This window comes from Perna viridis, chromosome 8 (assembly GCF_037379345.1).
Source record: "Perna viridis isolate PV_CMFRI_1.1 ecotype Kerala chromosome 8, ASM3737934v1, whole genome shotgun sequence".
Taxonomy (NCBI): Eukaryota; Metazoa; Mollusca; class Bivalvia; order Mytilida; family Mytilidae; genus Perna; species Perna viridis.
Genome location: NC_142452.1, coordinates 1,091,689 through 1,105,883, shown reverse-complemented (window position 1 = coordinate 1,105,883; position 14,195 = coordinate 1,091,689). Strand labels below are relative to the sequence as shown.

General features: G+C 32.5%; 1 protein-coding gene across 1 annotated transcript; it reads left to right on the top strand.

Annotated features, from left to right (window-relative positions):
- The first annotated feature begins 1,658 nt into the window (after positions 1 to 1,658).
- On the top strand, positions 1,659 to 9,461 carry LOC148608748 (putative beta-hexosaminidase). The gene is made up of 9 exons (XM_088541354.1): positions 1,659 to 1,819; positions 2,945 to 3,685; positions 3,968 to 4,404; positions 4,786 to 5,541; positions 5,711 to 5,936; positions 6,326 to 6,629; positions 7,254 to 7,424; positions 7,799 to 7,865; positions 8,653 to 9,461. The coding sequence occupies exons 1-9, from the start codon at positions 1,765 to 1,767 to the stop codon at positions 9,169 to 9,171; spliced, it is 3,276 nt and encodes a 1,091-aa protein (XP_088397480.1). The 5' UTR covers positions 1,659 to 1,764; the 3' UTR covers positions 9,172 to 9,461.
- Positions 9,462 to 14,195: the final 4,734 nt, after the last annotated feature.

The window sequence follows — 14,195 nt, the reverse complement described above, 5'->3', positions numbered from 1 at the left end:
AAAGTTACTTTGTTTTAAAGTTATCAACCAAATTTGACAATAAGGTTTGGTGTTGTTACAAATATCGTGTTGGTTTTTACGCTAACCACACTGACATGTTGGTTTGCACCAAAGTCACTCTGTAGTTACATAAATCACCTGCTTTCCTGTCTAATTGGCTTTAGCTGTAGGAAGAATGGTGATTTATGATCATGTGACAATGAGTTGTACATTCAATATTGTGTTTTATTTGAAATCTATTTTTTAACCAATCGTTTCTCAACTGTGTTTTTTCCCTTTTAATTCTATCTTTCTATATCTCTACTACTCTATGTATACATCATTTGATTACCATTGAAAATAAATTCATGATGCGTTTGAACATTGAGATATACATACCTAATGCCAACTTAAACTGGACATCAAGTGCATGGTTTACTGTAGCTATAGCTCAAAATTAAAGAAATATGGTCTGATGCCCGTTTCCCCCCCCCCCCAAAAAAAAAAAACAATAATTTAAACAAGAAACATTAAAAACGTAGTGTCATTGTAACAAATTCAATGGATTTGTTTTAGAGCACACAGAAGGGCAAAAAGTTCTCATACAATACAGTGTTAGTTTCTGGAAAGACGTCTTAAAACCTCTTTATTGAATAAGCCTGTATTAATAACCTTGTTTGTTTGATTAAGGAAGCCAAAAGTTTATCTTAATCTTAAAAAGATGGTCGTACGGAAGACTTTTACAATTACTTTGTTCACACATGCATAAACTGTAATTTAAGATATAATGTTGTATATTATCTATAAAATACATATGAAGTATTTGTATTTGATGGAAGTGGTATCTCAAATAATATCAATTACATTAATTATAGATATAGTACTGGTCCACTCAGTTTCAAAATATGGAAGCAACAACCATAATATTGACCTTTTGGACGAAGGACATTCAACTGTCACATATTTGTTGTTAATGAACAACATGACTGAAATCTTGTTAGAAGCAGGAACTGCTCTCTTTTCTGGAGCACATGGAGTCGTCCGTGATATTAAGTTGTTCATTACTTAAGTGTACTTTATGGTTCTTTTGTAATTTTGTAATGTACGTTTATTTTGTGTTAAAATTGAAGATCTAGATTTGTACCTGTGAGTTATATCTTCTTTTTACGTTCACTTAGTACTACTCTTGCATTATTTACATGTGTAGATAGGTAAAGTAAAAAATCCATTATTTGTGATGAAAATTGAATGAATAATATTCATTATTTATACCGATCACAATATTTTAAAACTTCCTTGCATATTCTTATTCATGTTATAAAGCGATACTTTATTATTGTTTTGATGTGGTAATGTAATCAAATGAGGGAAGTATGTTTACAATAATATTTAAACTTTGACCAAAGGATTTTATTGCTAAAAGTAAAATTTCAAAAATATTCCGCACTAAAGGCGTATAATACTATACTTTTATTATTATTGCAGAACAAACACATGTAAATCTTCTGGTTTTACGCAGTTTTAACTGATAGGCACAAAGGTCTAAGGGGAAACGAGTACTCAATCACACAGCATGTGACGAGACGAATGAGAGTTCATGCGTCAACTTAACGGACATACGACATAGTCAATAGCCCGTAAACGATCGTGAAAATTGATGTTTGACATAAAGGAAAGTGTATTAGGATTGATGTAAAGGGAAAAAATGATAGGGCGGTACAACTTTTGGTCTTGTATTTAAATACATATTGTACAATTATACCTCACTTTATATATGGAACGATAATGGGACTACACAGAAAACTTAAGAACCTTTGTTTTATTCTTATTTTAACATCAGGTAAGCAAAAAAATTAGAAATTGAACTTTTATCTAAAAAAATAGTTTTCCGATATAATAACGAAGTTGATAGATGCAGTATGAAGAAAAGTATAGAAGTTGGTGTACAACATGGTTGTTCTTTACCTCGTCATTTAAACATAAAAAAATGTTTTTTTAAGCTACGAAAATTTTAAAACAGGAGTTTCTCATTTATTTCAATTAGAATATTGACTTAGTGCTTCGACTTTATTTATTATTGCCTTTCATGCATGTCCAAATGTTACTATCCATATTTTTATTGTTTTATTTTAATAAACAAAGTTTTTCTTAAGAAAATGAAAATCTACTACAAATTTCACTGTATTCCTTTTATAGACGTCTTCTGAGGAAGTTATTCAAATAATGACTTATAACCGACTTGAATTAATAAGACTTGTCAAAAAAGACAAACAAATGTGTAACCTTGGTGAAAGATAATGCTGATTCAACAAACTATTATACCATGTTAATTGATTTATTAATCATGTTACATTTAGTGGAGATACGCTCTTTACCCTCAGGTTATATTTGTAATATATTTTACAAAAAAACATGGTTTCCGGTCATTAGGTATGACTGACAAATGCATAATCGAATAGAACAAATGAAAAAGAAAAGGTGCCTAATTTAAACTCATATCCTACTGTATCTACAAATGGTTTATTGGTAATCAAACGATATTGATATTTTTGTTTCATTCGAACAGTCTCACATCACTATGCAGACTTTAAAGATATGTCAAGTCAAGGAAAAACAACACCGACAAATAATTATAAACCTAGTACAAACTTGTAATATACAGCGCATATGTCGTAGCAACTGCTTCAAATACAAGTCCCCTGATCAAAATCATGTGTCGAGTTACCTTCAAACTTTATTTAGTTATCTGTCTGTAAGTATCACTGAAAAAAAACATGTTTATTTTATTTTTAATTTAATTTGACTTTGTTTTGTTTTTGTGTGTGTGTTTGTTAGTTTTTTTTCTTATAATCGTTTATTTTTCATTTTCTTATTATTATTATTATTATTATTTGTAATTTCATTTTTTGCAATGTTGTAGAAGATGTTTTGAGTCATGTAGAATAAATTTTGTTTTGAATTTCAGTGGTCGCGAATGCAGCGAATCTTGGTGACATAGCTAATTCACTTAAAGCAGGCTATGACGTCCAAAGAAATGGCATACCTTTACAAGTAGGACCAACAACTATGACCACTTATCTAGCCAATATAACACTTGAAAATATAGGAAAAACACCAATACCAGTTGATGGCTGGAGTCTAAACTTGTGTCATGAAAAACTTATTCATCCAATGTTTTTCAATATAAGTACATTACAGTATGCAGGTGGTGGATTGATTTTACCAGGCAATTTTACTGTGACCCATGGCAAGGGTTGTATGTTCTCTTTCAAACCATACACAGGTCCAAATGCTAATTTTAAAGCAAGGCCAATCCAACCGGGAGAGAAAGTGGTAATTCCTATCGTAGCCAGTGATTTCTCAGTAAGCAAGTATACAACGTACCCCAACTGGTACTTATCAAATGACACTCACACAAATTTGATTCCAAATACGATGGATTATAAAAACCATGACTTCGTTGGATATTTTGGACAAGATATACAGTATACAAGATTTGTCAATGATTTCGACAGTATCGTTGTATCCCCGATCGATAGATATAGAGGATTTAACTTCTCCACCAAAAAACAAACTCAAAGTGAGATTTTACCCACGCCTCTGCGTGTACATAAAGAAACTCCATCTTCAGTAACAGTAGATCAAAGCTGGTATATTGATTATGATAACAACCCAGCTTTAAAACCATTAGCCCAGTACCTTCAACGTAAGTTTAGCCTGAAGATACTTTTTTTCTCTAAAACACACATTCTTTATTGTTTTCCTCATTCGAATAATTTAACATTGGCTGGGGTAATGATTAGTCTTAAAAGATATAAATTAAGTTTATATTCATTTAATAAATAGCTATAAAGCATAACCATAACTTTAAGACAAAATGTAAAAAAAAACAATTGTATTCTACCGATAAAAAGTAAAATGGATCATAGTTAATACCAAGCACAATCATGTTGGGTATGGCATACCAATTTTATACATTGTGTTACAGAGAGCATTCGGCAGGAAGTTGGTCTGAATCTTAATTATGGAGACTTTGGCAACCGTACAGCTAAAACAATTCAAATTTGGAAATCGGCGCCACCCAGTTCAAACTACAATCCAGAGATGTATACCCTCCAAATCAATGGACAATTTAACAGAATAGTGATTAATGGTTATTCTGAAGAGGGTATAATTAATGGTATACACAGTTTACGTAGTCTACTGGCCGGAAGTAGAACCATCAGAAATATGACAATAGAAGATTTACCAAGACTACGGTACAGAGGTCTACAGTTAGATATATCTGACAACTACTTTGGACCAGAAACTATCAAAAAAGTCATCAATTTGATGGCTCTATACAAACTAAACAAACTTGTGTTAGTTCTTGCAGCTGAAAATGGTTGGAGAATCGAGATTCCAAACATACCAGAACTTACTACCGTAAGTTATCACTGATATAATTACAAAAACCGATGTTCATTTCATTATAGTAATGCACAAATTTCATGAGTTCAAATTTTTAAGAATTTTTAATTATTAATATCATAGATGACAAAAAAACGACAGGAAGAAACAAAAGCTTAATCAAAAATACGTTTTGAACAATATTGGTTAATTAACGAACCATTAACCGACAGAAGTTAATATTGAACTGTTTGTATTTTTATTTATTTTTATATATATATATTTTTTTCTTTTTTTTTTTTTGGAAACAAAATGTATTTAATTTTGATTCATTTTGATACCAGTGATAATGTAAAGTAATTAACTTTTAAGAAATAACCAAAAAGTCCTATTTGAATTATAGAAAATTATTTTTAGATTGGATCAAAACGATGCCACGATCCTACAGAAACAAATTGCTTATTTTCTCAACTTGGATCAGCTCCTGATGGTAGTGACGGAGGATATCTTACACGACAACAGTACGAGGATCTTTTACGGTTTGCCAAAATAAGAAATATTGAAATAATACCGCAAATCAATATGGCAGGAAAAGCAAGAGCCGCTCTGAAGTCTATGAGCGTAAACTATCGTAATACCGGAAATGCTCAGCTGATGTTACAGGATCCAGACGACCAGGTACAATACATGAGCCCGACCATGTTTTCTGATTCCAATGTAAATCCATGTTTACCAAACAACTCTACAGTCCAATTTTTCAGAGTTATTCTACATGCTCTAAAACAATACCACCGAAGCGCTGATGCAACTCTCAGACACATACACGTAGGTGGAGATGACACCCCACCTGTAGCTTGGTTAACTTCAACCCACTGTAGGGCACTTCTACCACTTGAAAAAGAAGACCTATATCTTGAATTAAAGGTCAACTACAGTATGGCACTTGGAGAAGCAGCAGAAAAGGAAGGTGTTAAGATGATTGCACTGGATGAATTTTTCATTGCTTGGCCGTCCATTTTAGGTTTTGAGAGAGTCCGACCATTCATGACTCCTTTCAATAGAAATCGTTTCCCGAAGGCGAACAGCATGTTTGACGTCATCAGCGTGTCTAAAACATTTGATCAACTGCCTCAAGGTCATAGAGCTCAGCACATGGCGGACAACGATTATAAGGTAAATACAGTTTGGAACATACAAATTAAAATTTACAGATGACAACATAAATTATTGAAATTAAAAAAAAAACTAATGATATTACAGATATGGCTAAACAACGATAAAAGATAAAGAACCTTACGTTATTACAATTCTGTTAATGTTTAAAAAAAATGTTCTTTGATAGGTGATTCTCCAGCCTGACGATTACTTCAGCCTGGATTATGCACCAGAACCCAACCCAAACATACCAGGAGATTATAGTACTAGACGTAGATATATAAATGCCACAAGAATCTTTAATTTCCTGCCAGAAAATCTTTGTTGTAACTATCAACTTGATGACCAAGGGTCCTACGGTTGTGCCGACGTCAACAACTGTCTCGAGCTTACCAACAGAAAAAATATTATAGGTGAGAACACGAATTTCTAAGTTGTTGTATTATAATGGCGAAGATTAAACTGCTTAGTTACTTCATTGTTTTTTGGTAAACTTTGTTTTGACAGTTTCATATTTTGCCATTAAAGTTCCGTTTACGTTTATGTTTTAGAAATTGCATTAATGAATTGATGTGTATACGTTTAGCTAAAATACGATATTAAAAACAAAATAGTTATTTACCGATTCAATGGTTGTGAGTTTATTCACAAAAACGAAAACAAAAAAAACCCACAAAAATAACATTATACCATTGTTAATAGAAAAGTCAAAGAATTAGTTTTAAACATCTCTATATTGAAATTGACTTAAACAATGTAAAGATGAGGAAGTGTATTACTTAGGCACTGTTATCATTGACAGGGATACAGGCAACTCTCAGTACCAGGCATATAAAAGATGAAGAAACTTTATTTAAATTGTTGGCACCAAGAATAATTCCGTTTTCCGAGAGGGCATGGCACAGAGCAGGATGGGAGGACACATATAAAGTTCATCCAGTCCAGTTTAATCCTATGACCGGACCACAGATTAACATACAAGTACCCGACCTAGCTGCTAGAGATAGAGACTGGACACGTGTCGCCAGTGTCATTGGAAATAAGGAATATCCTCGTATGATAAATGTAGTTAAAATTATGCCAAATATTTTGCCCCCAGGAGCTAGGTGAGTAATTACTGATGATAGTTCCATATAATTGTTAAATTGTGCAGTTATGGAGACAAGTCATTTATTAAATACGAACTCCCTGTTCAATTAAAATTTACGACTTATCTGTGCAAACATTGTATCAGAATGATTGGTAGACGCATAGATATTTCAAAGGTACATTTAAAAAGAACATTTGATCAAAATTATTCATTTTAAAAATTGTTATATAATTTCATCAAAAGTTGAATTTAATATGTCATAATATAATACTCATACGATAAGGAAATTATTGTTATTTTTGTATTTTACAACCACGGAGTCGATGCCACTGCTTGTGAACCAAGGTCATCTTTGCAGTATTTAAATTTTCAAAATACCTAATACGCAGAAGTTTTATTCCTAGTACTGTATATGGTAGAACCTTCCGGTGATGGATTTGGCTTCCTACTTCGATAATTTTGGTTTTAAGTACTTCTTGTAAACAATTCAAGTATTCAAGTTCGGATTCAGAACTTCCAATTTCTTTGGTTATAACGCTGCTAATGAGAGGTTAGTCCTTGAAACACGTGTTACCAAAATTAGCACTATATATCCATAGATATAGATATATATAAGATTGGTATTTTTTGTATTACACAGGAAAGTTAGAGGCAACGTTAACGGTGCCTCAAAGGACATTTTACGTGTTGACACGTCATATCCCGGCTTAATACCTCAAGTTAAAACACCTAACTCACAAACTTGGCATAATATTGCTCCTGTTACAGATGTATCAACGGTTGAACACGAAGACTTCAAAATGAGAACACAGTGAGTAAACTATGTCGACTAAAATAGCTGCTACGCCATCTTGTGTCATTGACTTTATTGAAAATATAAGAAATGAAAACGAAAACTAGAGTATACTTGGCTGTACAAGTAAATATTAGTTAATGGTAGTTTTCGTTTTTTACACAGCTTTTTAGTTTCAATGAGAATTATCTGTCTATTTGGTTGTCGTCAATATTATTTACTTTCTACAGCGTCTCTGATCCAACAACACATGTATAAAATGATATATTCTGTTGTGCCTCCTTTCGTTCTAGAAAATGTTCTTTTGTTTAACAATTAAGAAATGATAACAATTTACCGCATTTTCAAAAATTTAATTCATTACGATAATAGAATTTGTTTTATTTTCACAGGGTAAAATACACAAGAGACGGAAGAGAACAAACTGCAGTTGGTGTTGAAGCTACGATGCCATTAGTTGTAAGATTTGTTATATTACAAACTATTAACATTTTAAACCGTTGATGATTTTAACACAAAATATAACGTGTAGCATATACTTCAAATCATATAAAAAATATCTGTGACATATCACAATCATAAAACTAATTAACATCTAAATATCGTTTAAACTTCATTTTGATCAAGTAGTGTTTTCTTTTTTTAAATTGTAAAGGTGTTCTCTTGAAAAATGTTTTTTTCTACAGTTTGTTTGTATTGCTAAATACTTTGTCCGTGGGCAATGCTGTACTTGTAAATTAATTATACTTGATAAAGGTAAAACCAACTCATTGTTCCCTGCATATCATTTCTTGACTACTGAAACGTTGTTCATGTTTTAGTGGGGATACGAGTGTTCGTCCTTCCTCCCGTTATGCAAGGGGATACTCATCTCTTCTTTGTTACCCTTCACCATTGTATAGAATTCGATCAAACTTAAACAGAAATTTTATTCAACAATCCTATTGTGTACCTCCTTTTTAAGAAATTGATCCCAAATCAATTCGGGGGTTGCATGTAATAAAACATGGACTTTCTAATTGATAAATATGGGAACACAAATTCCCATACTTCTTATTATAATTATCAACTGAATCAATTTGTGTTACAAATTTCCATGTTATCAAGTGGGGAAGTGGGGTATCGAATTGGTGAATATTGCTTATGCTGTTACTCTTTGTTTATGTATGTAGTTAAAAATAAAAATTATGTTTGATTTTTTCCTCAGTAGTCAAAACCTGCTCAAACATTTCTATTGTCTTTTCAGTATACAAGTTACAAACAAGATCTGCTCAGAAACATAACAAACATCCGTCGGCAGATGGTCCTTGAACAGGAAAGACAAATGGAGCGTGCACGGCAAATTGAACAAATGCGTATTCAAGAAATGGAAAGAATGAACCGAATCAGGCAACAACAAATTGCCCAAATGAGTCGGCAGAACCAGCAAACCCAAGGAATGGGTACAGTTCAAGGACAGACAGCGTCAGGTTTCCCTAGTCAAACCGGTCAGTCAGGTTTTGCACAAGCTGGACAGTCAACCTTTGTCGGCCAACCCGGGCAATCAGCGTTTACAGGTCAAACAGCAGCCCAAGGTCAACCAAGTCAGGCAGGAACAGCTGGACAAACAGGGGCAGCCAACCTTGGTGGACCTCAAACAAGAGTACCTGGGCAAGCAGGGCAGCCTGGTATGGCAGGGTTTAACCCTGGTCAATCTCGATTCCCCGGGCAAACAGGACGACCTGGGTTTCCTGCAATGGGACCTGGAGTAGCCTTCCCAGGTTAAATATAAAAAAAACTCCAATATATCAATCGCTAACCGATTATGTTGGCGAAAATTGAAGAATCATAACACGGTTGAACATGACTCTGTGATGTGATATTTTTTGTTTGAAAATTCTAAGTAAGAATGTATGTGTTTTACTGGAAATTGAAAAATAAACATCAACCGATAGAAGAAAAAAACGGAGTAAGTCTATGGTTCTACAAAATTATCATTCATTGTCGCATTATCGTCCATTTCATTCTGAATTTGTCAATTACATTAGTTTTACATTAAAGATTTTATACATTTTCTATTCTGCATTATAAATGATTGTTGCTTCGGTCATTCATGAAGTATTATAGTTTGTGATTGGTTAACTTTTAATATGGAAGTTAGTTAAACGCTAGTAAAACTTTAACGCATGCATCTTTCGTTCTGAGTTAATGATACATGCACATGGTTGAATAAAAATGTATTGGAATGAATAAGTAAACAATCCAAGAAAATGAAAAACACTGCATGAAAAACAAATGTGATAATAAACCTTTTGTTCTGTTATTTTGATTGAAGGGGGTCGTGTCATGTGAAAATCGTGAGTTTGTTATATATTTGTGATCAAGTAAATAACGTCTGTGTTAAGCTGTACATTTATGGTCTGATTCAATTGGTAATTAAAACCAGGGAAAGAAAAGTCGTCCTATATATTCTTCTTTGATTTTTCTTTCTTTCTGTACATAAAGATGCTACAAAAGGAAACGTTTCATTGAAAGAAAATCTCTTATCATAGTGAACTGTTTTTATCTGTTTCTATCATAGTCAGGATATAACCAAAGAGAATGTCAACTTCATCAAAAATACAATTCACAAAAAATAACTTAATCTTATTATGAAAGCATTTTCAGAACTGATGAGTCACTCTACAGCTATAAAATAAATGTTCTACTGTTTTCCTCATCAGTTTTACAGAAGGTACTTAACTTGGAATCCTTAATTTTTATTTCATGCAAAAACTGTTTGTCGGAATAATTCTATGTAAAAATTTATACTGAAAGTTGTATACTAGATAGGAATCAAAATATTCGGACCATACAACTATTTCAATATCTAAACATTTTTCCTATTTCAAATTTTTTTGTAAAGGTAAATTCGCAATCTTATTGATTAAATTATTGTACACAAATTTGGGTTTGTAACATACCATTAATTCCTCTACAAATTGGTGTGTAGCTAATACAATACTATCATAGTTACACTGACGGTTTTTTATTGGTTTTTTTTTCATTATTTATGAATATTTGCAAATAGACTATAATATCGTAAAAAGTTGGCATATCCTAGATTTTGTTGCATTTGGGCAAAAGGGTGGAAAATGTTGGGTAAAGCATTTCACAGATGTACTCATTTAGGAAGTGCAAGGGACTTTACAACTTTTTAATATACTTGCTAATACCTTTATTTTCTTTCCATAGTTTAGTTCAGTCATACTCTCCAAATCTAGTGAAAAATCAATTCCCAACAATTTGAAATCTGAAAGAGACCAATTCAGGTTTTCATCTGGGCAAAGTTTTAAATTTGAATACCTCATGCTTCCCACCCAAACAACACGAGTTTTGGATGTGTTCATCCTTAAACCAGACACATCACTAAAATGATCAAAACAGTCAAGTGATTTATTCAAAGAAGTTTCACTTCCATCTAGCATAAGAAATGTGAAATGTGTCATCAGCATATTAACTGATTAAAGATTCTGTATTTTCTTCTAAGACCCCCCTCCCCTTGGGATTTGATTTTATCTTCATAGATAATAATTCTACACCTATTATAAAAAGATCAGGAGACAATGGGTCTTCTTGCCTACAATCTCTTAGTAATTGAAAGAAAATCGGACAAATATCCATTATTCATCACACAGCTTGTACTTCACTATAGAATATTTCAAACCATTTACAAATAGATGGATCAAAATTTAAAAAAAAAACTTTTCAAAGCTTTTTAAAAAAATACCATTCAATAGAATCAAAGGCCTTTTCAAAATCCATCATTAACAACAGTTCTTCTTGATTGTTCTCTTCTAGATAGTGCATTAAGTCATATTAGAGGCGTGTTGGAGAGACTTAGTTGTCTCTTATATATCATGTTTTGTTTTTCTATCTATTAAAAAGATGAATCGACAAAGACGGATGAAGCCATAAAAGTCGTGTTGCTTTTTATGTGTATTTGATAAGCGTTAAGTCTTATGATCAAATGAGCTGAAAACTTGATGAATTATACAACAAAAACATGATCTAAGTACAGTAAAAGACATCGAAAAATCTTTAAAGATCGCGTTTTTATCAAAACAAGCATGATCACTTAAGTGCAACTACATAAGATTGCATAAGATTTTAAAAAAAAGGTTGTCATTACAATTAAAGTCACGTTAAGGAACAACATTCTTCAAAGAGTTAGTCATATTTCAATGATACCGATATAAACTCCTCTATGGAGTATGAATTGCATTTATTCGTAAAACAGATTAAAAAATGCCAACAGATGATAAAATCTATCAACAGTAAATAATACAGTTTTTGGACAATATTTACTTACTAAGTAACATCATATTTGTTTAATTCAAAAATAAACTGCGGTCATTTTGTGTCTTTTGTGACGTCATTTGGGTTATATTTTTTCCTGATACATTTGGAACGGTGGTTATTTCCTTGTTTCAAGGTCAAGTTATGATTTATGGTTTATTCTGTAGTAATATTATCAATAAATAAAAAAAATGCTTATGTGTGTTGTTATAGAAATATATACTATACACAAAAACGAAAACCAAGTAATCTTCCTGTGCAGGGCAAAGTAAATTTCCCTTCTTTTTTTATTTGTTTTTGTTTTATTATGTTAGTTTTTTGTAATTGTAAAATGATTGATGTGTTGTAACAACTTGTTATTTTCTATATAAAAGAAAATGTTTTGTGAAAAAAGCGAGCTCGGCGATGCTACGAGCATGATAAAGGAATGTTAGACTGTTCTGGACATAAAAAGTTTACCACAAAGAAAGGTAACAATCAATATAGTGCATTTACTGTAACTCCTACTCTGCTGTGAAAAGGGTGATTTAATTGTTGGAGGTTAAACTTTGATATTTGAGTTTGGGGTCATCTTGACACATTGTCCTCTCATCTATGTTGATAATTAAGAAATTCAAAGAGATGCAATTCTCATACCTAATTGGATTCAACAGTCATATAACAAAGACATAGAGCCTGTCCTCTACAGTTAAACGTAACCCTTATTTATGTTCAAAATTTATATCCCAAGGTCTCTTTAGTATTGAGCATAGTTTTATGAAAATAAAAGGTATTTGAGTTTTCCTCTGTTCAAAACATTTCAGGCACACTTTAGCGTAAACGTCTGTTGGAAAACAGTATGAGGTTAAAGTATTTTAAAGAGTAATCAAGGGAACCAAGGTTATAGCGGCAATCAAAAGAATGTAATCCAGGGACAAAGACCAGGCATGGAAAAAAGACATAAACAACAAAGAACATAAAGTAACTAAAATCATACATACAAAGTAACAAAATTAAATGAGCAACTCGGACTCCACTAAAAACTGGGAGCATGGACCAGATGCACCGGTAGGGTAAGCGTCCTCTGCTTTTCTAGAAACACCCGCCGAGTTGCTCATAAAAAGTCAAGTCCGGGGTAGACAAACGAGGAAAGGAAAACTATGACCCGTTGAATAAATCAGTTTTCATGGTGCTGATGGATACACCATAACGATCCACGAGTACATGATGACGACCATAAAACTTCTGTAGTGATGACTTCAATCTTGTAGCAACATAACCCTGTTCCAGAAGCCTATTTGTTAGAGTTCTAGCGCGATACAAAAAGTCTGCGTAGTTTCGGCAAGCTCTGGCATAACGTATGAGTTGTGATATGAACACTCCATACACAGGAGCCGAAGGGATGTTGCCACAGATGAAAGGAAAGTTGACAATTCTGAATGAAAAGTCATCATTTAAACCATTTCAGTAATATAACTAATTGTGACTAAAATTAGCAGAGATTAAATGATTCAAACAGTTATTGTGCGTCTGTTTTCCTTTTCTGGTCTTTCCCTAGATCAAATTCTTTTGATTTCAGCAAAAATCATGCTTCTGTTGATTTCTCTTTTATTTAAAACAATATCCTTAAATATTAAATTTCCCTTTTATCATTCCAATGACCTTTTTTGTCTATTTGACCATCTATAAGATGTCTTGAAAAAAAACTTTAAGTACAGTTTTTCGTGATTACATTGTCTTAAAGTAGACTTAACCAAAAAATAAAGCAATATGCTTTAGTTTTTATTACTCTCATTAATAATCATGTGATGTAGTTCATCAAAGAATAAATCAATTGGAACCACAATCTCGGTCGTTATACGAACAGGACTTAAATAGTTGGCGAAGAAATACATCAATTAGTATGACATTAAAACCTGCACATTTTACTTTCTTGGTATATTATAAAGTATTGACATCTTACAAAACAAATTAAACGAGTAACATAACAAGATAAAGAAATCGATAGCGGTTATTATAGACACCATATGTTTTAAAAAATAAAGATTTTTCAAATCTTATATTTGAAAATCACACGAGATTAATATTGCCGTTTGGTATTGCCATGTTTATGGTTTTCAAAAACCATAGTCCGAGTTGCTCGTTTTGTTATTTTGCTTATTGGTATGCTGTCCCTTTTTGTTGTTTTTTTCTTTCTATTTATTTAGCCTGTCTTTATCTAAAAGAGTAAAAGGCAACCAGATTCTAGCGAAACTCAAAAGAATGTAATCAAGGGATAAACACCAGATACGGAAAACAGACACACACAACAAAGAACATAAAATCACCAAAATGATACATACCAAGAAACAAAAGAAAATGAGCAATTTGAACTCCACTAAAAACTGAGAGCATGGACCAGGTGCACCGGTAGGGTAACTGTCCTCTGTCATTCTAGAAACACCCACGGAGTTGCTCATAAAAAGTCGTCCGATGTAGACAAAAGAGGTAAGG

Excerpts from the sequence above, each read along its gene's own strand:
- LOC148608748 (XM_088541354.1), top strand. The coding sequence starts at position 1,765 with ATGGGACTACACAGAAAACTTAAGAACCTTTGTTTTATTCTTATTTTA. Across the intron at positions 3,686-3,967 it reads ATTAGCCCAGTACCTTCAAC|AGAGCATTCGGCAGGAAGTT; the intron begins GTAAGTTTAGCC and ends ATTGTGTTACAG. Across the intron at positions 5,937-6,325 it reads CAACAGAAAAAATATTATAG|GGATACAGGCAACTCTCAGT; the intron begins GTGAGAACACGA and ends TATCATTGACAG.